Below are 26,709 nucleotides of genomic sequence, written 5' to 3'. Positions count from 1 at the left end.
TCATTGATAGTTCTGACGCCTCCACGAAAATACAAACAAAGCCGCGGCCAAAAATTACTAATAAATAATTCAATAGGACTCACTCACTCGTAGCTAACTCGTAGGACTAACATAATTCACAGATGATTTGTTAAGCGTGGGATGGACACTCATCAGTTTACCTCCACGTGCGAAGGTGAGGTGACTAATTTAATAGACACTAGTGATACCTAGTACACTCGGAAAAATAATTCGCTTGGCAGAGCATACTAATGCGCGCGTATGTATAACACACAAAGATACGACCCGATGCTATCCGATAATAGATACACTCACACTTACTACACTCACTCACACTTCTAGATAACCTTACCAGTCGTATAGGGTTGCAAATTTCACATTCGTCAACATAGTTCTGATGGCCGAGTGGTAATAGTGTTGAAGTTCTTAAATATGGCGTGAGTTCTAATCCTAGTGGGGGATTGCTTTTTTATTTTTGCAATTATTTATTTTGTCTTCTTTATACAGTCAAAATTATCATACTTTCAAACAATATAATTATAAGCAAGAAAAAACAAAAATAATAACACTTTTCTATTTTAGAAGTTATTTATTTGTCTTTTGTGCAGTTCATAAATTATTATAATAAGCAAGAAATAAATAAGACGCTTGTCAAAAAATTAACACATCAAGTTAACAGAAGGTATACAAAAGAGGAAAAAAAATTGACATACTTTATCTACTCCTATTACTCCTATAGTAATTTAAAACCAATATCGATGTGAAGTATGCTAAAAGTCGGTCAAGTATGAACGTAATGTTTTATTTACGTTTTGGGTTACTTTTAGGTTTGTGAGATGAATCAACATGTTAATTACTTAGTTAGAAATCAAAATCAATTATAACTTCTAACTGCAATAACAATAACATCACTCACAAATAGAATTAAATTAATTACCTATACTTTATTTAATAATGTATAAAGGTAGGCCACCCTCGTAAGCTATTACTTTTTGTAATCGACTCGTCATGTTAGTAACCATATTCCAGCAAGTCTATGCTGCCCCGCAGAGACTCCCAGGTTGAAGGTATATTATACTTTATTCAAAGTATAATATATCGTTTACCTGTTGTTCTATTATTATAGTATTTTACGTCCATCCTTGTCCGACTCAAAAGATTTTTCATTATTAAAAATAACAACGTAATTACATCAGTCAAAGTTTATATATTTCATTGCAAAATGAAAGTCTATGGTCCTGGTGCAAACCATTCGTAATATTTTCTTCGTAATGTATTCCGGCCGCACGCAAATGCTTCCGCACAGTTTGTAGAACTACATTGTGCTTGGTCGCTGTCAACCAAATTTTTAAAAAGGAATCCACGCTATGCATTGCAACGATTTCTTGGTGGTGATGTGACTCCATCTTATAAGCTGATGGTTTGGGCCCAGGTCAACAATTGTCTACATGCCCCGTTTCTCCGTAGTGACAGACCCACAAGCGCACGGTATTCATCTGTAAATGATTATATCCTGGATTAATACATAGGTTACTTTTTATCCCGGAAAATTAATGAGTTCCACGGGATTTTTAATAACCTATATACACGGGAATGAAGTCGCGGGCATCTACTAGTATTTAGTATATTGGTTACATTGTTATATTATAATGCGTCTGATTAAAAGTATTAAATGGACTAAAAACATTACGCTAACATTTAGAAAATACTAAATGCACATAAGTAAAACCATAAACATAATTTCAATACGAGTAGGTTATATTTGTTTACTTACCGATATCATCGATTTCGGTTATCGAAATATTCCGCTCAAATAACAATCTCTGCTTTTTAAACAAAGATAAATAAATGTTCCATGGTGAAGTTCAGTAGTTATTCAGTGTGAAAAATAACACAATACACCATAAATGAATTCACTACAAGGATCTATTAATCCGCGTGCTCAAGTTCTATTTGACAATAATTTATAAAATAGGTAGGGTAGATTTAAAAAATGGGACATCAACTTGATATTGCCATTCTGTAATCTATAGGTATACCTACACCGCATAATTTATCGTTTTGTGGGTTCGAAACATTTCAGTGATGAATAGACCTTAACTGTCTTGTTTTAAAGCTTAAATTCGTCCACATATCTACAGCCAGCACTGCAAGTGAAAACTGCTAATTAAAGTCGTGAATTTTAGACGTTATCTCAAGGTGGTTTAAGGCCATTTTACTCTGACATAATTGTGCTTCGACGATCGGATTCTATCAGCGTGGGTAAGCGGCAATACTACCTAGTGCCTGCTGTGGGGAAATCAGCGAAATATGTAATTTGTAATTATTGCAAGTAGGTATGGTGAAAAGAGACCGACAATTCATTAAAGAGAGATAGGTGTAAAATAATAAGTAAACGAGTTATGCACACACATAATGCTTCGTTGTGTTGCCTGCTTACCGATTTGTTTTGCTTTGTGTACCTACGTCAAAAGGTAAATACCTACAAGATACTTTCAACTAGATGATGCTTCCGACTTCGTCCGCGTGGATTTAGGTTTTAAAAAATTCCGCGGAAACACTTTGATTTTCCGGAATAAATACTTCTTATATAGATAGATAGATAGAAACTATTGCACACAAAAACACATATAAGGATAACAACACAGTAAGAAGAAAACAGAAAAAAACAATTGTGTGCAAAGGCGGCCTTATTGCTTGGAGCAATCTCTACCAGGCAACCTTTAACCTTATATCTTATATCTTTGCACAAAAAAAATTAAACTCACGACTTCGTCCACTTGGTTTTAGGTTTTATAAAATCCCGTGAAAAGTCTTGAATTTGCCGAAACAAAATAGCTGCATTCTCTGCACCCTATTTCATCAGGCTGTGAGAAGCCAGCAGATAGATAGACAGACAGACACACATTTTCGCTTTTATAATATTAGTAGTACCTATTGTTGGGGTAAAATATAAAAAATTAACTGGTTCAACTAGTGTAATAAAGAAAATTCAAAATACAAGGATCAACTTTTATAAAAGGCGTGGAAACAGAAAGCTAGGTTACAATTATGTGCAAAATTAAAATAGAAGTGACATTTGACAACGACGTAAAGGGTTGCCATGTAAAAACTCAAAAACTCCAACATCCCCCCGCGCGTTGGAAGCTCGCTTTCAACAGGACATTTCGTGATCTGGTAATGGACATATCTTACTAAAAGCACGACGTACTATCCCAGTAGATGTTCTTATATCTGCCACTCTGCTTATGCCATCAGCACCAGGATATAAGGTAACTATGCGCCCCAATTTCCATTTTAGAGGCGGTAACTGGTCATCCTTTAATAATACAAGGCCGTTCACTTTGAGGGCTCCTTGACCAGTGCGCCATTTTCCTCGCTTTTGTAATTCGGCAATATATTCCTTGCTCCACCGAGCCCAAAAGTGTTGGCGAAGCTGCTCCAATCTTTGGTACCTTGTTAACTGTGATGTGGCGCTGTTCACATAGTTTGGTGCTGGCAACGACGTAAGAGGTCGGCCGATGATGAAGTGGCCAGGTGTCAACGGCATCAGATCGTCAGGTTCCGTAGATAACGGTGTAAGCGGGCGCGAGTTGAGGATTGCTTCTATCTGAACTAACACAGTATTAAGTTCCTCGTACGTTAAATGGCAATTACCCAATACGCGTTGTAAGTGAAATTTGACAGACTTAACGCCCGCCTCCCAAAGGCCACCTTGGTGAGCAGCATATGGAGCCAGAAAATGAAAATTGACACCCTCATTGGCAATGTCTTCTGACAATGAGCTGCAGTTACTTTTTAAAAATTTACTAATTTCATTAAATGCGCCGATAAATGAAGAGCCATTATCAGTATACCAATTCTTTGATTTTCCACGGCGACTCATAAAACGCCGGGCCGCAGAAAGAAAATTATTACTAGTTAGGTCACCTACTAATTCAATATGCATTGCTTTCGTAGCAAAACATACAAAAATCACAATGTACACCTTTACAAGTCTACAGCCTCTGCCTTGACGACTAGCCGATAAAATTGGCCCTGCATAGTCAATGCCGACGTTTTCAAATGGGTAACCACCTGCCTGTACCCGTTTTGATGGAAGGTTTCCCATTAAAGGCGGAACTACCTTGCCTCTCATACGATTACACCGAACGCAATTACGATAGCAAAGCTTTGCTAAGTTGCGACCACCAATAGGCCAGTAGGTTTCGCGAATAGAAGCCAATAACAGTTGTGGCCCTGCGTGCATAAGTCGTTTATGCTCGTGCTTAAATAACAACCTAGTAACAGGATGTGAGGACTGAAGAATGATTGGGTGTTTCTTATCATAAGAAAAATCTGAATTATCTAAACGACCACCTACGCGCATCAATTGGTTTTCATCTAGAAAGACGTTAAATTTATTTAAAGTGCTATTTTTAGGCAGCTTTTTGTCATTCTTTAATAATTGATACTCTGAAAAAGACTCCATTTGAGAAATTTTAATAATTAAATTTAATGCATTTTGTAAGTCACTGCTTGTTAAGAATTCATCACAAGTTTGTTTTTTACATTTATTAATGAATTTAAGAGCATATGCAATCGCTCGGTTCAAACGTGAAAAATTTGAAAAACGACTAAAATCAATCAAACTTTGAGTAGGTTCAACGTTTGTATGTAACGTGACTTCTTTAGTTTCAGGAAGTGATTTTGAATTATTATACTCGGGATTTGATGGCCACTGATTTTCATCTTGTTTTAGAAACTCAGGACCGGACCACCACAAGCTACAAGCCTGCATTAAGGCTGGGTCTAAACCACGCGATATAAGGTCCGCTGGATTTAAATCAGTCGGAACATGACGCCAGGCAGCTTTACCCGAAACTTCCAGAATTTCCGCGACTCGGTTCCTAACAAAAGGCTGTAATTTAATTGGCAACATTTTCAGCCAGCCTAGAACAATCATTGAGTCGGTCCAAAAAAAGGTTTTACGTACTTTAACTCGCAGCGATTTTGTCACTTTTTCGTACAGGCGAACACTAGCCAACGCTCCGCAAAGTTCGAGACGTGGTATCGTGGTGGGCTTCAAAGGACTCACTCTGCTTTTGGCTAACAGCAAGCTAACGAGAACTTCACCGCGATCGTTTGCACTCCGCACGTACACGCAACTACCATAGGCGAGTTGAGAAGCGTCTGAAAAAATATGTAAATCAATGAACTCATGATCATCAATGACAACGCGACGGTTAATCCTCAGATCGTTTAAAATAGGTAAACGTTTTGCTGTTTCTACCCAATGCTTATATAAATCAAGGGGCAACTTCTCATCCCATGATAATTTATGAAGCCAAAGCTTCTGTAACATAATTTTCATTGTGACTGTACAAGGGGTCAGTAATCCCATCGGATCAAAAATTTGTGAAATTACTGAAAGTATAGACCGTTTTGTAGCTTCAGTTGGAATGTTACAGTTAATCTGAAAATAAAATTGATCTAATAAATTATTCCAATATAGACCTAAAGTTTTACTGCATTCCAGAGCTCCAATGTTTAAATCAACGGAGGATTGTTTTGATTCATCGGTCATTAACCGTGAATTATTTGATTTCCACTTCCGGAGTGGCATACCTGCAGAAGCTAACTCACTGGTTACTTTATTTTTAATATCTAAAGCTTCTTGCAAAGTTTGTGCACCTGTTAATAAATCGTCCACGTAAAAATCGTGAATAATTATCTCGCTAATCTGTTTATTTTCACAGTCTAGGCCAATTTGTTTTAAGCATCTAGTTGCGAGGAAAGGAGCACTAGCTGTACCGTATGTAACGGTATTCAACTGAAAACATTTAATTGTTTCAGAAGGATTATCTCGCCAGATAATCTGTTGCAAATGTCTGTCATCTGGATGTACGACTACATTTCGATACATCTTTTCTACATCTCCGGCTATAATAATTTTGTGACATCGAAAGCGCAATAGGATAGATAGTAAATCATCCTGAATAGTAGGCCCAACCATTAAAATATTATTAAGTGCTATATTACTAGTAGTTGGACTGCTGGCATTATAAACCACGCGCAATTTAGTAGTCAGAGAGCTTTCGCGCACGACACCGTGATGAGGTATGAAATAACCCAGATTGCGTAAATGATTATCGCATTCGGACATGTGACCTAACTTCAAGTACTCGGACATAAAGTCTCGGTACCGTTCACAAAATAACGTATCCCGCTTGAGTCGTTTTTCCAACGAAAGGAGACAATGCTTAGCGCGCGGCAAGGAATCACCCAGAACATTGGCCGATTGTTTTAAAGGTAATCTAACACAAAATCGACCGTCTGGTAATCGAGTCGTATTTTTAACAAAATGATCCTCGCATGCTTGCTCTTCCTCTGAGTACGATGACTTAAGGCCAACTTCTTCGAGCTGCCAGAAACGCATTAAATTGGTTTCAATGTCATCGTTAACACGAGTTGAGCCGTTAATTGCACTAAAATTGCATTGAATACTAGGGGATAATAAACATTTTGATACATAGCTGACTGGGCCGGCAACGACCCATCCAAATCTTGTCTCCCACAAAATCGGCTTGCCACGACCAAGGATGATTTTTTGAGAACCTAAAATATCCCAAAATAGGTCAGCGCCTATAATCATATCAACCTCAGACGGAGTGTGGAAGGCAGGATCGGCTAACTGTATGTCACTAGGAATATTTAATTCAGAAATGTTAACATGACTACTTGGAACATAGTCAGTGAGTGACTGCATCACAAAACAATTAATCTTTGTTTTAAAATTATCTTTAAATGATTCTACTGGCACTCGACAACATTCATGGACACGAGACGCAGCATCATTTATTCCATGTACCAATCTATTAACTTGGGTACGAGGTAAGTTTAACTTGCTACTTAATTTCTTAGTCATAAGACAGGATGTGCTCCCACTGTCTAAAACAGCGCGTGCAGTATGCGCGCAATTCTGTGCATCATACACTTTAATTAAAGCAGTAGATAAGAGCACATCTTGATTACGTGTCGAAATGCAAGTAGATAAGGCAACACTAGTGCCTGTGCCTGACTCTCCGTTCGAGGAAGCGGATGTGGGCAAAGCCGGTGTGGTGGAGTTAGCCGTAGAGGTACTCACTGGAGCTCGCTTGTCCTGTGAACTCTCTGACCTATGAATAAGAAAGCTATGCTTTCTTTTGCATATACGGCACCCACTTTTCTTACACCGATTTGAAAAATGATTTGGCTGAAGGCAATTGTAGCATATTTTATAATTTGGCAATAATTCTAACCTTTGCTCAACGCTGAGATCCAAAAATTGGGAACAGTTGCTCAAGAAATGATCACCAAAACACTTAGGGCACTTCTTGGATGGCGAACTGGATGGAGACGAGTCACTTGAAGTGGTGCCTAAGCTGGACCTTGATGGCGAAGTGCTGCACACCATGCTTTTGACTTTCTGCTGATTGTTAGTATTATGTTTCATTAATGAATGATGATTGCGAGACAATTCTAAAGTTTCAAGTAAATCTGCCCGTATTTTAATAAATTCCGTGAATGAACTCAACGTAATAGGCATTTCTTTATCCAACCGACTTTTATGTTCTTCCCATTCTCTAAAAGTTTTAGTATCTAGCTTGTGAGTTAATATGTGTATTAATAGTACATCCCAATTATCTACAGATTGACCTAATGACTCTAAGGCTCGCAGGTTTTTATTTACCTGATCAACAAGACGCTTTAACGATTGAGACGACTCTTTACTAATAGAATCAATATTAAACAGTGCTGTAACATGATTTTGAATTAATAACCTCTTGTTGTCAAATCGTTGACAAAGTAGGCTCCAGGCTACAGAGTAATTATCAGCAGAGAAGTCAATAGACTTTATGACGACGGCTGCAGTCCCTTCTAAACAAGCTCTTAAGTAGTGAAATTTGTTTATATTATCTATATTATCATTGCAATGAATGAGGCTTGTAAAGGTGTCATGAAACTCTAACCAGTTCTCATATGAACCACTAAACTTTGGCAGTTGAATAGTAGGCAACTTAACTAAGTTGTGATTGTTGGTGGCTGACGAAGAATGATTACTAAAATTGTCACTATCCTTTGACTGTTTGGCTAATTTTTGTTGTGACTTTGAAACTAAAGAGAAATATAAAGTTTCAAATTCATTTCTTTCTGCTAACTGCACTGACATGTCGTCCACCAAACATTCCAACTTGGTTTGAATTTCATCATAGAATTGATATAGGGCTTCAATCTTACCTACTCGTAACTGCAGCTCATTCAGCTGACTTTGACTTAATGAGTCGTTCAAACTATTTAGATAATTAGAGAAGGCTGTTAACCGTCCTTTATAACTGGCCCGTCTCTTAATTAGCTCCTTTTCCTCGGCCATACCGGGAAGCGAACGATAAGCCTATACACTATATCACAATCACTAGATTCTTGGCTGAAACTATAGAACAGTCCGCACTGAAGAACAGTCACAGCTTGCGTGGCAACTATACATCGATGGCGGCAACTTGCTTGACAAAACGATATCCCTTTTGGCGATTCCTTCGACTCTCGATCCTTGAAATATTGTATTCTAGTATTAAAACTATTCGGTTGTCTGAAGGACCAAAATGTTGGGGTAAAATATAAAAAATTAACTGGTTCAACTAGTGTAATAAAGAAAATTCAAAATACAAGGATCAACTTTTATAAAAGGCGTGGAAACAGAAAGCTAGGTTACAATTATGTGCAAAATTAAAATAGAAGTGACATTTGACAACGACGTAAAGGGTTGCCATGTAAAAACTCAAAAACTCCAACACCTATGTATGGATTACTCAAGTTTATAATTAGCTATAACAACTGCCGATATACCCTGGAACGTCATATGACTGTGGTTTCCCGCACCCACACTTAGCTATTTGAGTTTTGAAAGGAATTTATTAGGATATTGGTTATTAATAAGTTAGAACACGTAACTTCCCGGGTTCATGCACTCATGGATTTTAGGTGACTTATACACACACGTCGCCCACGTATTTTATGTTTAGTTTATACGACATATTACGATCGGGGTTTGTTTTACAAATGATGACTACGTCAAAAATAAATTATTTGTTAGGAACTATTACTACATAGAGAGTCTTCCAAAATTCATAAAATCCACGTCCGCTGCATGTCCGTTGCGTGTTTTATGCTAACCATTTTAAATCATCAATTTGGCTAAAAAGTACGTCAAATTACGTTAAACATTTATGACGTCACATATCTGTGTACTTCAAACAAGCTTCCTTATTTAATGACGTTTGATAAAAGAGTCGCTGATATTATGACTAGTAGTCATCATCCCCATTCGTTCACTAGGGATTCAACTTACAAGCGAAATTTTTGACCCACCAAAAACTTTTTGACGTGACAACGTCTTATAATTCGATAGAGCCGGCTGCACGCACGATAAAACATGACTCATGCGGCGTTACCTCGCTTTGAGGCGTTCCATCTAAGGCTTGAAATGCAAGCGAGAGCGCGGAACGAGCGACAAAGAAGCACAATCGGCCTTTGTTGTCACGTTCAACTATCGTCAGTAAACCGACTTTACAGACAACGAATTTTTTAAATACAATAAAGGCTTGGGCTTGACAACGATCATGCTTGTCGGAAACCAATGATGAGGACTAAGTTGGAGCGCGCTTGCCTAGGAGTTATTAGCGTTGCGATTCTGTTAAGTAGGTATACAGGTGTTGCAAAGTTTCCGTTGAATCAGCGTAGGTAATCAATTTATGGCTTATGCTATTGTATTCAGCTGAAGTCCGCAGTGACGCGTGCTGTCCATTTTGGTGCAAGTAGTTTGAACAAAAGAAACCATTATGTCCCTGATGCATAAGGATTTATCGCATGATGCATTTTCGATCAATGCCCTAAGTAGCTATAGTGAATGTTGCACAAACTTAAGTCGGAGTCCCACTTTTCAAAGGAAAGCGACCTTATTTTCTGTAGCGTAATATTTCCAAGGATAGCTTATGTTAAAGTTCTTTAAATTGTCCCAAACCAATGTTTGATGCCAATATTTTATGGCATACTACTAACATTGAATGGACCCAGAATCCAGATGTCAGAATAAATAATTTGAAAACCACGGACGAAGTAGGATACATATTAGGGAATTTGAGTTACTTCATATTATTTACAGTTGTTACGTTTATTAATACAGCTTTCATGTCACGATTAGGGTTGCCACCTTTTTTTTTTTTGCAGTTAAAGTACATTGGTTATTATAGGTAAGAAAAAAAAGTACATAGTTGCAAAATAAAGTATAATTTATTATTATGTTTAAAAACATATTTTTTATTGCTTTTTGCAATTTGTATCAAATTAGCATCTTTACTAAACAATTGCACAGCATCTTTACATTCTATATTTAAATTAAAATAAATAAGTAATTCATTTTTTATCAAATTCAGAGACGCTTTGTTTCTTTCGTCTCGCCATTTACTATTCATCACAGAAAAAACTTTTCAAAATCTCAAAGAAATCAAATCATACGAAATAAAGTATTTTTGTGAACTTTATTGTTCTCATAAAGTATAGAGTACAATTATCTGAAATAACGTATAATACTTTATAACAAAGTACGGGTGGCAAGCCTAGTCACGATTGTGAATTCGGGAGCGTGAATAATTAGATCACTCACTGGCACAGTTCAAAGTGCTTTATTAACCAAATTCATCGCACCATTTAAACAATTGCTCTATTCCGGTTCAAATGTGGAATATTGCTTACAAACACGTTTCATAGGAAGAGAAGCTAAAAATAAAATCGTTCGCCAACCGTTGTTTGAAACTGAACCTAAACTAAGCTCGCATAATTTGCTAAATGATATACCTAACTACCTAAGTTCCTGCGTAACAGTCCGCAATATAAGCGAACATTTTCATATTTGTGTCATATAAAAGGATCTAAAGGTGGATAATATTATGTAGTTGCGCTTTGACAGCTTTAGGCTGGATCCACGTATCATTTTTGTGTAAAACTTTTATCGAGTCACAATGTACCTACCTGACATTATGACTTGATAAAAGTTTTATGATGAACTGCATCACAACTGATACTAATCACATATCTGTAATCACACTATCACACTAATATTATAAAGGCGAAAGTTTGTATGTGTGTGTGTGTGTGTGTGTGTGTGTGTGTGTGTGTGTGTATGTTTGTTACTCCTTCACGCAAAAACTACTGGACGGATTTGGCTGAAATTTGGAATGGAGATAGATAATATCCAGGATTAGCACATAGGCTACTTTTTATCCCGGAAAATCAAAGAGTTCCCACGGGATTTCAAAAAACCTAAATCCACGCGGACGAAGTAGCGGGCATCATCTAGTAACATATAATTAGTGCATATTATTACCTATAAAGAAGTGAGTAAAGTTAAAGAGCTTGTATCGTACTACATAGGTACGATACAAGCTCACTAACTTTATTGATATAATCTCCTGAACTAATTAATGATCCAATTCAAAAAATTCTTTCACTAATCGATACATTAAAATCAAAATCAAATCATGCGGACGAAATCGTGGGCAAAAGCTCCTCCTTTTCAAGTGCCATCAAATCGCCAAATACAATTAATTCTGTTTAGGTATATAAAATTATAAAACACCTTTTTATTCAGGTTAAAGGTAGCGAGAGCGTACCTAGGCACAGAACGTTCTTTGAGTTAGGTAGGTACCTACTATTAGATTTCACAAGATGCATTTCTCAGCATTATGTTTTGGAACAATCAGAGTTTCGTGAACAGTCAGATTACTGCTTATACAATTAATAACTCCTAATAATAAGTAGGTATCTAATTAACGGTGCGAACTTTTGTTAACTTTAAGAAGTGATATTTTTGACAATGACTGCGACTTTATCGTTGTGCTTTATCATTTTCACGTGCGTCAGTTCTGTGAAAGAAAGTATTTAAGTAGGTATATGGTTGGCACTTGGTGTTTATATAGACTAATCTTGAAAGCACTAACCTAAAAGTATTTGAAAGAGTTCTAGGAAAGTTTACCAAAATATGGTAAACTTTTCCTAGAACTCTTACGACCAAAATTAATGCTCAATCTATCTTTAACTTGTCGATAGGTTACTGAGCAACGCTGTTGTTTGTCAAAAAGACTGACGAATAACAACTTTGCTAAGTAACTTATCGACAGATTACAGATAGATTGATTTTAATTTTGGCCGTAAGTAAGAACCTAATTATACCATCATACAGGTAACTACCTAAGGCAAGGCATCTTAAACGAATAGGTAACATTTCTTATAGCATTAGGCGATAAAGTAGGAAGTTTACTTAGGAAGCAGATAATATAAAGTTATTAACATAATTCACCTATAGTTTATTTTTAAAAGTGTCACGATTCATGAACCGTTGCCTGGACTCCAATTTCACAGCCCAATAAGGCGTGTTGGACCCGATACATACCTATCTAGTAACTTCCAATAATAAAAATAGAGCAGTGTTGTGCGTAGGATATTGATTGTTTTGTTTACTCAGTGAAACTATGTTATAGGTTTCAGTATGCTACCGGCTTGTTTCGCGATATTTATAAAAGCGGTTCGCCGCAAGAAGTAAGTAGTTCTGGTTATCGCCCAAAAAAACGAAAATTTAGAAACACTGAAGCTTCTAAAAATCTTCTGCACAGGATGATGTTAAAAACTCACTAAAAATTGTTGCATATTTTTTTAGAAAAATCATTTTTTGAAAATTTCTACGGTTTTTGGCGATAACTCAAAAATTACTTCTTGTAGTTAACCGCTTTTTAAAAATAGGACGTAAGAGTAGCGACATATTTTATATTGTAGATATACGGGCACATACCACGATTAACTTGGTGTTTTTTTAACTGCCGGATATTTTGACTCAATTGCATTAGTCGTGCCGTCGTGAGCACGACTAATGCAATTGAGTCAAAATCCACGACTCACGGAAAAAAAGTTTAAAATGCCGCTAAACCATGAAACAAGCTTAAAATCGTTAGTAGCGAGATATGTTGTAAATTAGGATGACATTAGGAAAGATTCTGCCTTAATTTGTTTTTTAAAACTTGATTTTTTTTAAATATTATTATGTACCTAAGCTACCTACTAGGCAAAGACGTCATGTGCCTATACAAATGTGGTAAGGGCAGTGCCCCTATTCTCATTGAGCATCGTTACGTCTTGTTGCACTCATGTTGCCCAGTGATTTATTTGCCAATTGTCAGAACCGATTCAACCGACGACGCACTCAATCGTAAACGCACTAAGCGCCTATTCCACTTACATTAGATCACTATTAATCCCGACTTAATAGGCTTATGTTTAATAAACAGGTGAAAACAACACGTATAAGTAGGTATGGTAAATGCTTACTTAGTCTTACTCTACTTTAGAGTAATTTAAAGTAGGTTCCGTCAACTGGTGTTATAAATGTGAAGTGTTAAATGAAAATATTAAGAAGTGTAAGGAAATGTAAATGAGTTTACAAAGGCCGAAAAAGACCAAATTCAAGATGTGGAAGGCGATAATGCATAGGAAAAGAAAATACAGTGATGTTCTGCCGTGCGACACGGAGTCGTACGCCGCCCTAGCGGCGATGCAAGGAGGCAGCGCAGCAACACTACCGCCATCTCTCGATGCGTTACGAGCATGTAAGTAAATTTTCCACTCGACGCTAGATGGCAGATGATGTTATGATAGTTTAACAGTTATTTATAACGTAAATACAAGTACTTAGTAACACCTTTTAAGAATAAATTAACGTAAAGGCGCCACCATTAACCAGTAGGTATTAGGTTAATTATTTATTATTATCAGTAGTTAGGTACTTTATTCATAAAGCATGGGAAAATCATTGATAAGTAACAATAACCAATTATTTTGAGAACGACGTGATTCATACCATTGTTATAATGATGCTGAGGCTGAGCGTAACAAAAGGCGTCTTAAGTTCTCTTTATAAGGTCAACCTTCAATTATTATTATTATTGCTGAGATTACCTTCGTGAGCATGTTCAAGAGCATAAAAAATTATAATTCCTAAAGGAATGCTAAAACCGTGAATCGTCCTAAAATTTGTAACAATTCTGTTCCTCTGTTCTAAAAAAATCACTCAAAATAACAAGACATTAGGTACGTGTAATTTCTCGTAGTTTTAAGAAAATGCATAGGTATCTAGCTAGGTAAAAAATAAAACAACGTTTAAAAATTATTCATTGTAAGGTTTGAAAAATAACACAAGATGTATAAAACTTTATTCCAGTTCAATAGTGTTCTATAATATGTAGCTACCTATCGTCTTACCAAACAAGTGTAAATTAAAAATTTATAACACCCCCGACAAGTGAAGGTTACAGTAACTCGAAGAGCTGATAACTTTCAAACGGCTGAACCGATTTTCTTGGATTATAGCTAAGAACACTCTCGATCAAGCCACCTTTCCAACACCTTTCAAACAAAAAAACTAAATTAAAATCGGTTCATTAGTTTAGGAGCTACGATGCCACAGACAGATACACAGATGCACACGTCAAACTTATAACACCCTCTTTTTGGGTCGGGGGTTAAAAAAGACAACACACTAAACAGTTTTTGTATAGGAGACCTGTCAATACGTCATGTATTTATAGCTCGAGTTATACATTCGTGTGTAGGCTTAACAGGGCTCTCTCAGTCACTTACTCCATACAATCGTAGTCCCAATTTCATTATAATATTAAGCAACCAAAGTCCATGAAATTTTGCAGACATATTACGTACATACACGTAACTTTGAAACCGAATATTTTCACCGGAAATCTGGAACAGCCACAGGCATAGATATTAGTTCCCGGAACGTTTCTACAAAATTCCATTGAATATGATTGGTTAGTATTCCAATGAGAGATGAACTACGTTTGTATGGAGCGAGTGACGGAAAGACCCCTCTTAAGTATGGTAGGTATGTTATCTCTTCAGTCATTGAATAGGCCTTGGTAACTTATACGGACACAATTGTCTTTGTCCAAAGCAAAAAGCGTGAAAGGACATCACTTGGCAATCCCGTAGAACCCCGACTTGTAAAGCGATGAAACAATGAGATGCCTATAAAAGAAACTGAGTATAAAACTACTACTCATAATGTAAGACTATACTGCAGTTGTGGTCTTGTGGTTACAGTGTAGTGATCGAAAGAGCTTGCAAATGAAAAAAAAGCCGGTCAAGTGCGAGTTGGACTCGCAAACAAAGGGTTCCGTACCATTGTACAAGAAAAGATACTTTTATTTTTTTTGTGATATAACCACACGTTTTTGGATTTTTCCCTTTACTTGAGCTACTTATACGAAATTGCTACCAGATATGTTTCTAGATGGCAAAGGGAAGTACCTCTTAGGTTTTGATTCCCTTGACGGGTCTTGACACACGACAGTTCGACAGACAGACAATGGAGTAATTAATTCTATAAGGGTTCCTTTTTTCTCTGTATATACGGATCCTTAAAAAGAACAAATTGACAACAGAGTTAACTAGTAACTACCTACAACAGTATAATGCCTTGATAAGACAAAAACTGGCTTCGTGGACCTTGAACAGCCAGTTGAGTAAGCAAAAGAAATAGATTAATGCTATGTAGGTAGAGATAAGTGAACGTTTTGGGAAAGACCTTTTCTTAATCTGTCGCACAAATATACTTGGATACCAATTTTTAATTCATTAGTATGTAAGGTTCCGTAACCTAAGGATGTCAACGGGACCCTATCATTAAGCCTCCGCTGTCCGTCCGTCCGTCCGTCAGCTGGCTATATCTCATGAACCGTTAGAGGTAGTTGAAATTTTCAGAGTGTATATTTCTATTGTCGCTATAATAATAAAATAATTCAAAACGGCTGCCATGAATATTAGAAATAAATAAAAAGTGTTACTTCTTGTACTTACGATGGTACGGAACCCTTTGTGTGCTAGTCTGCAACGCACTTGACCGATTTTTTTACGTCTTGTTATCATCATCATCGTCATTTACAACCGATAAGCGTCCACTGCTGGACATAAGTCTCTTTTAGAGACATGCCACAGTCTTGCGCCGCCTGAATCCAGCGGCTCCCTTCGACTCGCATCCGTCCACCTAGCAGCGGTACCTTCCAAGTTCCAACGCTGGCTTTCCGGTGCGACCTTGCACCTTCGGACCTTGTACCTAGTTGTCTTGTTACCTAGTAACTAACTATATTTTCACTTATATTTATTATCAGTTAATGTAATCGGAATTGTGTTTTATTTCCAATGTTGTCTGTAGCTAGTGTGTCTACGCATTCTGTACAATGCGCCTCCCACGGCATGGTTTCCATGGTTTTACGTAAATCCGCTAATTACTGCGCATTTACACAACCGCTCTAACCAACAACCAAAGATTTCCGCTCTCAGACCACACAATAGTAAACAATATGAAAATCATCACAAGTTATTGTGATTTTCAAAGCGTTGTGAGGAGTAACAATAAATCTTGTACCTACCAAGAAGTCCGATGCAAACTAAAAATACATTAAGGAAAATTATATTACTTAATTATATTCCTATCATCAAAATGAGACAGACGTTCAGTGTGGTTTCGACTAGAGTTATTCACATTATTTTTTTTTAATTTTGAAATTTTTTGATGATTTTGAATTTTGAAATTTTTAGGGTCCCGCACCTCAAAAGGTAAAACGGAACCCCTACAGGATCTTTTTGTTGTCTGTCTCTCTGTCTGTCCGTCTGTCGTGTATGTCAAGAAAAGCTATAGGGTAGATACTTCTCGTTGACCTAGAATTATGAAAGGCAGGTAGGTAGCTCTTATAGCACAATTAAAGGAATAGATCCGAAAACCGTGAATTTGTGGTTACATCACAGAAAATTAAAATGTGTTTCAATTTTCAAAGTAAGATAACTATACCAAGTGGGGTATCATATGAAAGGGCTTTTTACCTGTACATCCTAAAACAGATTTTTATTTATTTTTATGTATAATAGTTTTCGATTAATCGTGCAAATTGTTGGAAAAAATAGCCAAGAACGGAACCCTAGGTGCGCGAGTCTAACTCGCACTTGGCCGGTTTTTTTTATAACGTAGCACGTTACTAGGAAAGAGAGTTTGAGCTTACCTTTCCTCCCCGACGAAGCTGTCAAAATAAATAGGTGCGAAATAAATTGAAATGGATAACCCAATTTGAAATGTTTTCCTGTAGTTTTGGTTGAATAAAAACTTAAGAAAACTAAGTAGGTACTTTTTTATTTCAGTTAAGTATCTTTTCTTGTACAAATAATTACCCATCCATGAAATAGAATGAGGCCAATACGTTTGTCGATTTAAGCGAGACAAACCGACTATTAAAGTCTGCAGTTAGAGGTTTTCTGTTTTCTATGACCTAGAAGAAAATGTGTTATGAATCGCAGCTGTAAGAAATGTGCTATAACGCTATTGTTTTTTTTTTTTAAATTATGTTGATTTATTCACCATTGTAATAGCGTTTACTGATCACGTTACAGTAAAGTATGAAAAATTCGCATGTGTAGTAAGTGACAGGTCGAGATTGCAATCGGGGTGGAAACGCCCCGCACACCCGCACAGCCCCCGCGCAAACCCGGTGAGGGATAGCGCGAGTGACGATTGCCATCTCGACCTGTCGCGGACTATACTTAGTACTTAAAATAACTAGAAGTTCTACGAAATCTTAAACGATAAATAAATGTTGAATTGTTTTTGGTGTGTCTATTAGGAAATGTTCATTGCAAAATACCATAACTCTATCGTAAATAGAAATACATAGTAGGTTTTACTATGGCTTGTCGTGTTAACAACGTGTCGGTCTGTTTCTCCAAGCGGAACAAAATGTCTTTACCTACTATACCGCAAAGACGAATGTTTTGCAGATTTGACCCACTTATAACAGGGTTGAAAATGACACTAATTAATAAGGTTTAATAAATAATTTATGCAACGGTCTCACACCTACTTGCACATTGCACATACTTTTAAATCTTGAATTATTTTTTTATAGTATTCGTTCCTTTAGTATCATAGATAAATGCCCGATAAAAAACTTCTTAACAACATTTTGTATGTAAAGCAAATGAGTACGATAGTAAGCATCGGGCAATTAATTTCAACTTTTATGAGTAGAAATAAAGTATCGAAACCTAAGTAATTTTTGGTCGACAACCCTGTGCCTCTAAACATAGGCTTGGTTCGGCCTTTGAGTGATTTTACGATGAATTTAAAATTATGACGAACTTTTTATGACATACACATCAATACGTCCTCAAATTCTAAGTAACATTAGGGTAATATCGAGGATATTATACTACTTATTAAAAACATATGGTACAGACAGACGTTGCGGGTATATAAGTCAGTTGTAGTTGTACATAAATACTCTACTTAATTAAAAAAAAAAACAAAATTCAGAATATTTTTATTCAATTAGACTTTTACAATTTCTTTTGAATCGTCAAAAGCATCTACCACTGGTTCCGAATGCCTTTCCTACCGAGAAGAACCAGCAAGAAACTCGGCGGTTGCTCTTTTCAAAGATTTGATATACAATATTATGCCATGTATAAAAGCAATTGAAGTCCCGCGCATTGCTGGAGCGAATTGTAGGTCAAATCCACGCTCTTCTATCATTTACATAATCATCGATGGTATAATATGCTTTTCTCAGAAGCATATTTTTAATAAATTTTTTGAACTTGTGTATAGGCAAGTCCAAAATTGATTGAGGAATTGCCATAGAGGATAATTTCTACGATAGATACAAACGAGTCCCAAAACGAATTCAATATCCAATCGTGGGCCAATCTAGTCCAAGTTTTTTCACTCTGCAAATTATCTAAATAGATAGTTGACAAAAATTATAAAGTCATCAAACCAACAAACAATGACAATGACAATAAGCAAATCCTGACCTTAATACCAATTGGTCCAATTCGTTGCATCCGCCTTCTAAGAAACTTTTTATTAATTTTGGCCTTGGTGTTTTTAAGCTCTTTATAAATGAGATAGCGACAGATTGAATCATTAAATAATATTTACTAGGACAGGTTATTTATACTTATTATTTAACTTAATTGTTTTGTAATACTTTACACATCATATAGTAATGAAAGATAGAGATGTTTTATCATAAACTAGATGGGATGCAAGTACGGATCATGTAACGGATATGGCTGTGATATTATGCTTTATTTTAATGACGGAAACCTTAATGTTACATATTATAGAGATCGGCCGATCGCTCACAGAAACTGGAACCAGCAAAGGATGTTGGAGAGAGCGCGTGCAAGTTCCATCAAAAAACTAGTTATCTGTGCGTTCGGAAGGCGATCATTACAAAATTCTCCGACGTTTTTATCTGCTGTGCTCTGAGAAGTAATTTTAAAAGCTGGAAGCGCCTGCAAGTTTTTCTGTATTACTACATGAGAATATTAATTGAAGGTTAAGCGATTAACCGTGATTAACCTTGTCCCACGATGCTCTCTCGTCCTACGTCTCGATGCTAATATAGATCTTTTCATTATGCCGATGAAAACAATGATTCAGCGAAGTGCTCGTTAGTGAATGACTCACTGACTCACAGTTGTGTGTGGAGGCCGGATTATTCCTGACTGCTAGTAAAACGAACGAACAAATTCATTCTTCTTTTTAAAAATACGCCCTTTATCCACCTCTACAATAGCTAAAGCTTGCATTGTCATCTACTAAGTAAAAATTAGTCTTCTATGTGAATATGTAGAGGTAGGGTACACACATGCGAATTGTGGAACCAATTCCCTTCGGTGGTGTTCCCACTAGTTTTCAACACTGAGTTATTCAAGGGGCGAATCAATCTGAGAAGCCGGCAACGCATTGGCGGTTACTCTGGTGCTGCAAATGTTCACATACTAATGTTAGCCGACCCGTTTGCTTGTTTGCTTGCTATTTATTAAAAAAAATGTAGGGACATTAGCCATGCCTGTTATCTTCTAATCTATATTAATATGTATAATGAAAAAATTGTGTGGAGGGTAACCTCTGGAACCATTGCACCTCTTTGAAAAAATATTTTGAAAGGTACATTAGTCCAGATGGGCATAGATTATAATATGTATTATTATGTATGTACAAGCCGCTAGTTATGAGTATAATATGTAAAAAGTACTCTATGAGTATAATAGTATTAATAGATAGTGTTTAATCAATAGTTGTGTAATTTAATTAATAAGTTTTTTTTTCTTTACAGGTAAGTGTCTGCTGTTTGTCGATGTTCACTTTGAATAAGAAACGGGGTAAGTATGTACCTAGATACATAGCATAAAAGATTCTTCACAATGGTTACGCTCTCGAAAACAAAGGTTTTTCCATAAATTAAGATAATGTAGCGCTTTATATGGAAAATGTATGGAATCAAATGTTAATTCTGCAAAGTTAATTACTTTAAAACAGTGAAACTCTTGTAAAGCATCTTTCACTGTGATACATATCTAATAGATTTTAGTTTCGTTTCTCTGGCCATTTCGGAAATAAACTCATTTTTATAATAGTAAAGAAACCGTAATTCTAAAACGAGATAAAATCATTTAGGTAAATACATGTCAATGAATTCGTTGAAAATTAGTTACAGATGAGTTTTAGATTAACTCAAGTATCCTGGGCCTATATCTTATTCTACGCCTTTTTAGGTTTTTGATAAAATAATGTTCCTAATCTGCCAATCCGCACTGAGCCAGCGTGCCAGACTATGGCTTAAACGTATGACGTTCTCAGTAGTGTGTTGGCGATGGGTTGATCATAATGTTGCTAGTGTTCCAAAAATTATAGCAATGAAAAGTAGTTAGTACCATGGGCACTACCTACTTCATCATCATCATCAGCTTGTGGACGTATCTGTTGGACATAGGGCTTCCCTAAAGAGCGCCACCACACCCGGTCCTCAGCCTTCCTCATCCAGCCACTTCCATCGTGCTGGAGGTTGTCCCACACTACGCTTGCTTAAACGCGGTCTCCACTCAAGGACTTTCCGGCTCAAACTGCCATCACCTCTACGATAGCCATGACCTGCCCACTGTTTAGCTTGCTAATATAATAGTTTGGGCTTACTTTGTACTTACTTAATATTAATGAATGTTAGCCAAATATGTGCTTTGCATATCGTTGACCGTACATGTCAGTACGGTGGTCACCGGATGTCAGTATTAGTGTGGATGCTGTGGATCGTGCACCGTTACGGACGACGGTGCATCCGTTTGACATAGGGTTGTCACTTATCTACTATTCAATTAAATACATATAAATAAACCTAATCACTACCTTTTTTACCCAACTGCGGCGAAGCACAAAGGAGGGTTATGTTTTAAAAGTATAAATGCGAAAGTGTGCTTGTTTTTTTGGTTTGTCCTTCAATCAAGTCAAAAGTTCAATCAATCAACGGAGCAACCAGTTGACGTGATTTTTATATGAGTATAGTCAAAGACTTGAAAATCCGTCCTTATAGTTAGTCTGTGCAAAATTTCAGCTTACTAGGGATTGGGCTAGGTGTTGATGAGTCAGTCAGTGAATGAGTCATGACTGAACTTTTCATATGCATAAATTAGCCTTAGTTCTACATTGCACTACTTTTTAAAACTCGGAAAATATTAAAGAACCAATGGCCGTTATGTACAACCCTTTCGAATCCGTTCTGTACGCGTGAACATGTTTGTTTACGAAGTTATTTTGAATTCAACGCCTCGGCCGTTCTGAGATTTTTTTGTCTGCCGATACGTCACGCCCTGGGGTGTTGTACAATCAATTAGTAGCCACCTCATTCACACTAATATTATAAAGGCGAAATTTTGTATGTGTATGTGTCTACATTTGTTACTCTTTCACGCAAAAACTACTGGACGGATTTGGCTGTGGAATGAAGATAGATTATAACCTGGATTAACACATAGCCCAATTTTTCCCACGGGATTTAAAAAACCTATAACCACGCGAATGAAGTCGCGGGCATCAGCTGGTATTATTTATTACTTACACCTACGTATTTTAAGGAACAACGCTAAGATAATATTACCGTGGCTAAGTCAATGTACTGACTAAAAAAAACATAAAGTGCAAAAAAAACTACACTACCTTATAACAATGAGCAGTACCATAAATTCCTTGTGATTTGGTAACGTATTTGAAAAAGTTGGCAATAAAAAATTGCCGCTGTTTATTGATAAAATAAATAAAATAAATGGTTTATTACGTTAATTTAATTGGAACTGAATTATACGTAAAAATGGTAATCGCTTTACTTTCTTCACGTGTTTTTTCACGTGACTAGGAAGTAGAAATGGAACGTGTGTCTGTTCTTATAACGAAAAGTTAGTTCCTTGTGGATTTGGCCTGATTCAAAAAGGTCCGTGCCAAAAAATGGTTACCAAAATATATTCGTGCATTTAACGGCATTGCAGATGTTTCGTTTTACGCTTTCAAACTGGAACAAGTTTAAAAACGTGGTTCCGATGTTACGTAAGTATCAAAGAGGCAATTCGAATGAGGTGTTATTGAATGTTAGTGCTCAGTTACGATTTCCGTGTACCAAAATAGTATTGGATTTGGATGTACATACTTACTGAATATGGATTTACCTTAATTTTGCCAGATAATCTCAATATGCTCTAACGTCAACATGAATGACGAAATGCCATTAATAATTATGTCCATTGTAATTAATGTTTTAATGCAATTCAAATGTGACATTATTGAGAGTCTGTTTCATTGCGAATTTACAAGTTTTTCCTAATTTTAAATCAATTAAAATAAAATTATTAATTTTAAATAATTGAACTTCTCCTTTGTTTAGAATTAATTTGCTATCCATAATTACAATCACATTACAAGAATAAATTTAGAGTTGGTCACGGACGAAGTTGCGGGTTTTATCTAGTTCTAGTAGGTAACTACTGTGTCCGCGTGGATTTTTTTTAATTTGTATTTGTAAAAATTCTGAGGGAACTCTTTGATTTTCTGGGACATAGGGTTATTATGATTATTTATTAATTAACTATACTTACATAAATAGAAAATAAAATTAAAAGCGTTACTGAGATCTAATATTAAATTCTCATATTACATTATATCAAGGAGCTTATTATTATAAACAGCGCACGGATGTCGTCGCAGACTTTGATAAGGGCTGTTGCTGTACTATGTCCTCGTCGAAATCCTGTTGTTGATGCACAATATCCTCGAGCACCTCAGATAAGAAGTTGAAACGTTAACAGGCTAGGTGTAAACCTTTTGCGTCGAAAGCTACCTGTTTCAGGGGTTTTCCAAGGGTAATATCCGTAACGATGTGAGCAGATAATTTCAAGGAAATTACAGTATTAGGAAGAGTGTTGATTATGTTCAGTTTTTTAAAGCGAGAGATTGCCTTTTACGAGCGTTTTACGAAAATTTACGTTAGAGTTATCTTTCGGGCCGAATACAACCGTAAGAACGTATTTTAGGAACAATGTATGCTTTAGCTCAAGTAATGGGACATGTACCAAAAAAAAGTGGATAGTTGAAAATATGACATAGGAAAGTACCTAATACTTTATCTTTACTATTAAGAAAAGGCATGCATGTTGTTCAACCTGTCTATAGAAATAAATAAAAACAGTTTTAGTAGTTCTTACATAAGCCGTATTATTATTGGTACCTACTTGCTAATAGGTACTTTCTATAGGAGAAAATAAAACTGGATTTTTTGTCGGTTTACTACCTACCTAATATGACGAATGCATGGGCGTGTGTCCGTGTGGGTATAGTAATCTGTTCCCTTGTACTTTCGAATTTAATTACACACTAGTTACTACTTTACATTATGGATGTGCTTAGAATAATAAAAGAGCGAGTTATCTTGCGAATATATTAATATAATTAGTAGGTTCGTCGTAGTGTGTAGGTTGCTTCCCATTTGAATATATACTATGTATTTTGATCCTATAATTAAATGAATAAGAAATATATATATCAATCTAATCTTTGTTATGCTTAAACTATGTTGATGTTTTTTTTCAAATTACATTTCCATTGGTTTTCTCAAATTATGTAAAATTTGAAGTAGGTACCTACCTGGGTACTCAAAGTCAAAATCATAGCCCATCAAAATAGGTGCCATTGCACACCGTTTGATTGTTCCCCCTTAGTTGTCTTACAGTTTACATCCACTGATAATATGATTACTATATACTAGCTGATGCCCGCGACTTCGTTCGCGTGGATATAGGTTTTTTTTAAATCCGGCAGGATCTTTTAACTTTCCAGGATAAAAAGTAGCCTATGTGTTAATCCAGTGTATAATCTATCTCCATTCTACATTTCAGCCAAATCCGTCCAGTAGTTTTTGCGTAAAAGAGTAACAAACATGCACACATATACACACAAACTATCGCCTTATAATATTAAGTACTAGAGGATGCCCGTGGCTTCGCCCGCGTGGATTTCGTTTTTTTTTAATCCTGTAGGAACTCTTCGATTTTTCGGAATAAAAAGTAGCCTATGTCCTTCCCCGGGATGTGCCTCAAGTCGGGCCGTGTCAACGGTTGGGCCGTGAAAACGTAGCAGACAGACAGAGAGACAGACTGACATACAGACAGACAGACACACTTTCGCATTTATAATATTAGTATAGATAGTATGGATGACTACGAGTTCTGACAAACGTAATACCACCGCGATACTGAAAGTGAGGTCGCTTATCGCTCTGCCAAGAATCTACTTGTGTTTATGTCAGCGCTGTATGTATCACGTATCTTTATCTCTGCCAAGCCCACGTGCGTGCTTACTCATAACCGGGCTTGACATGGTAAGATTTTCATTCAAAAACCTAGATATAAATATAATATTAGAATCAGAGCGGATACTTTGCATCCACGGATTTTTGACAATAGTGTACGTGTTTTAGACCCATCAGTATCACACAGTTGACCTGTAGTGCAGACCCTGTAGTTGACATATTATAATTTGCATATTGCTTTCCTTTTTTAACCCCCGACCCAAAAATAGGGGTGTTATAAGTTTGACGTGTGTATCTGTGTATCGGTGTATCTGTCTGTGGTATCGTAGCTCCTAAACTAATGAACCGATTTTAATTTAGTTTTTTTTTTTTGAAAAGTGGCTTGATCGAGAGTGTTCTTAGCTATAATTCAAGAAAATCGGTTCAGCCGTATGAAAGTTATCAGCTCTTTTCTAGTTACTGTAACCTTCACTTGTCGGGGGTGTTATAAATTTTTAATTTACACTTGTTCAGTTATCTTGTTCATTGTTTTATCTCTTCTTACTTCAATAATAGGTATCTTCTAGGCAAGCGCGCTCCTGCATCTTAGACTGCAACATCAGAGGGCGGATTGATGAAAAAAATATGACCGCATATTACTTTAATTTTTTTTCTATACGCTATCCATTTTCGTATTTTTAACGTATTATTTTTGATGACATAATATAATAATATTTGCAAATACCAAGGTATTATACACACGTGTTGTAATTCAATAGAAACAATAGGATTTCTTTTAATCTTAGCCGCAACTAATTTTGTGCTCAAAAATGTTTATATTATTGATGTGTTTAGCTTCTAAAGACATCTTGCTGAGCGTTTAATAGGTATGTTAATTATAGCTATGTTTATTCTATGCTTCCGGCGTGTACCGCGATAAATCTCTGACGTAAACAGTCTTTCTTCACCTCCTTGCATACCAACTGCAATACTTTGTACTGACTATTTTTACCTGGCATTCACAGGACTTAGTGCCCTTTCATGTGTGATGTTCCTCCATTGTACATTATTTAATAACTTAAAATTTAAAAAAAACCCCGACACAAAAACCTCTATAAGAAAACTAGAAAAGAGCTGATAACTTTCAAACGGCTGAACCGATTTTCTTCGATTATAGCTAAGAACACTCTCGATCAAGCCACTTTTCAAACAAAAACAACTAAATTAAAATCGGTCCATTCGTTTAGGAGCTACGATGCCACAGACGATGACACAAATACACACGTCAAACTTTTAACACCCCTCATTTTGGGTCGGGGGTTGAAATACTTTTTGATATTCATTAAGTACGTCATTAGAGTCGTCATCACTGGCTACATGAATTTAAAAAAATCAAATTGGCGGATTTTATGCGGCTGAAAAAGATACAGTACAAATCGCAGTCAGGGTTTTTTGAAAACTTAACCCCTTATAACGTAATTCTCCATACTATACAGAGAAAATGTAATAAACCAAATAAAGTTTAATGTGTCAACGACTGTCATATTATAGCTACTTGCATATTATATCGTGGACGTTATCTCCCTTGCTCAATGATTGCATGCACTTCACATATTACGTTATTACTTAGTAGTAATAATAAATAATAGCTATGTATTTGGTAAAACATCGACCAACTTTCTGAAAAAGTTCCGTTAGATTATACTGAAAAAGAATACCTACCTACTTCCTGTAAAGTAGAAACCTACAGTTTCTAACTATAATGTATTTTTATTTTATGCCTTTATATTTAAAAAATGTAAAAGTAGCTACTTGCCCAAGCCGCTAGAAACTGAACATTGTGGTATGTGCATTTTTGAAAATCTTTCTAAGTGGGAGTCTTCGTTAGAAAGAAAATCTAGACTTTCTTTTTTTTGTTTAAGATTTTCTTCAACTAGTCTGAAAGGAAGTAAGGAGAGTAAATCAT

General features: G+C 36.2%; 2 protein-coding genes across 8 annotated transcripts in view; one reads left to right on the top strand and one right to left on the bottom strand.

Moving 5' to 3' along the window:
• Window positions 1-26,709, top strand: part of LOC123864117 (ras GTPase-activating protein raskol) — a 214,596-nt gene that overhangs the window by 94,473 nt on the left and 93,414 nt on the right. Inside the window, exon 2 of one of the 5 annotated variants that reach the window (XM_045904357.1) lies at window positions 13,356-13,673. The exons of 3 other annotated variants lie outside the window; for them this stretch is intronic. In XM_045904357.1, coding sequence (XP_045760313.1) covers window positions 13,499-13,673 — 175 coding nt within the window. In that variant the 5' untranslated portion in view covers window positions 13,356-13,498. Of the gene's footprint in view, window positions 1-13,336; window positions 13,674-26,709 lie in introns of all 5 variants that reach the window. One more of the 5 variants, XM_045904356.1, reaches the window with a different exon arrangement.
• LOC123864136 lies at window positions 2,945-8,806 on the bottom strand. 3 transcript variants are annotated; one of them, XM_045904404.1, is made up of 2 exons: window positions 7,281-8,806; window positions 2,945-5,172 (listed from the first exon to the last, which is right to left on the bottom strand). In XM_045904404.1, exon 2 carries the CDS (start codon window positions 4,943-4,945, stop codon window positions 3,155-3,157), a length of 1,791 nt encoding a protein of 596 aa, XP_045760360.1. In that variant the 5' UTR covers window positions 4,946-5,172; window positions 7,281-8,806; the 3' UTR covers window positions 2,945-3,154. The 3 variants fall into 2 exon arrangements, with proteins under 3 accessions (XP_045760360.1, XP_045760362.1, XP_045760361.1); XM_045904405.1 differs by lacking the exon at window positions 2,945-5,172 and adding an exon at window positions 6,339-6,597.

Source organism: Maniola jurtina, chromosome 4, assembly GCF_905333055.1.
Source record: "Maniola jurtina chromosome 4, ilManJurt1.1, whole genome shotgun sequence".
Lineage (NCBI taxonomy): Eukaryota > Metazoa > Arthropoda > Insecta > Lepidoptera > Nymphalidae > Maniola > Maniola jurtina.
This window is presented reverse-complemented; position numbering and strand designations above follow the sequence as displayed.

Excerpts from the sequence above, each read along its gene's own strand:
- LOC123864136 (XM_045904404.1), bottom strand. The coding sequence starts at position 4,945 with ATGATTGTTCTAGGCTGGCTGAAAATGTTGCCAATTAAATTACAGCCT.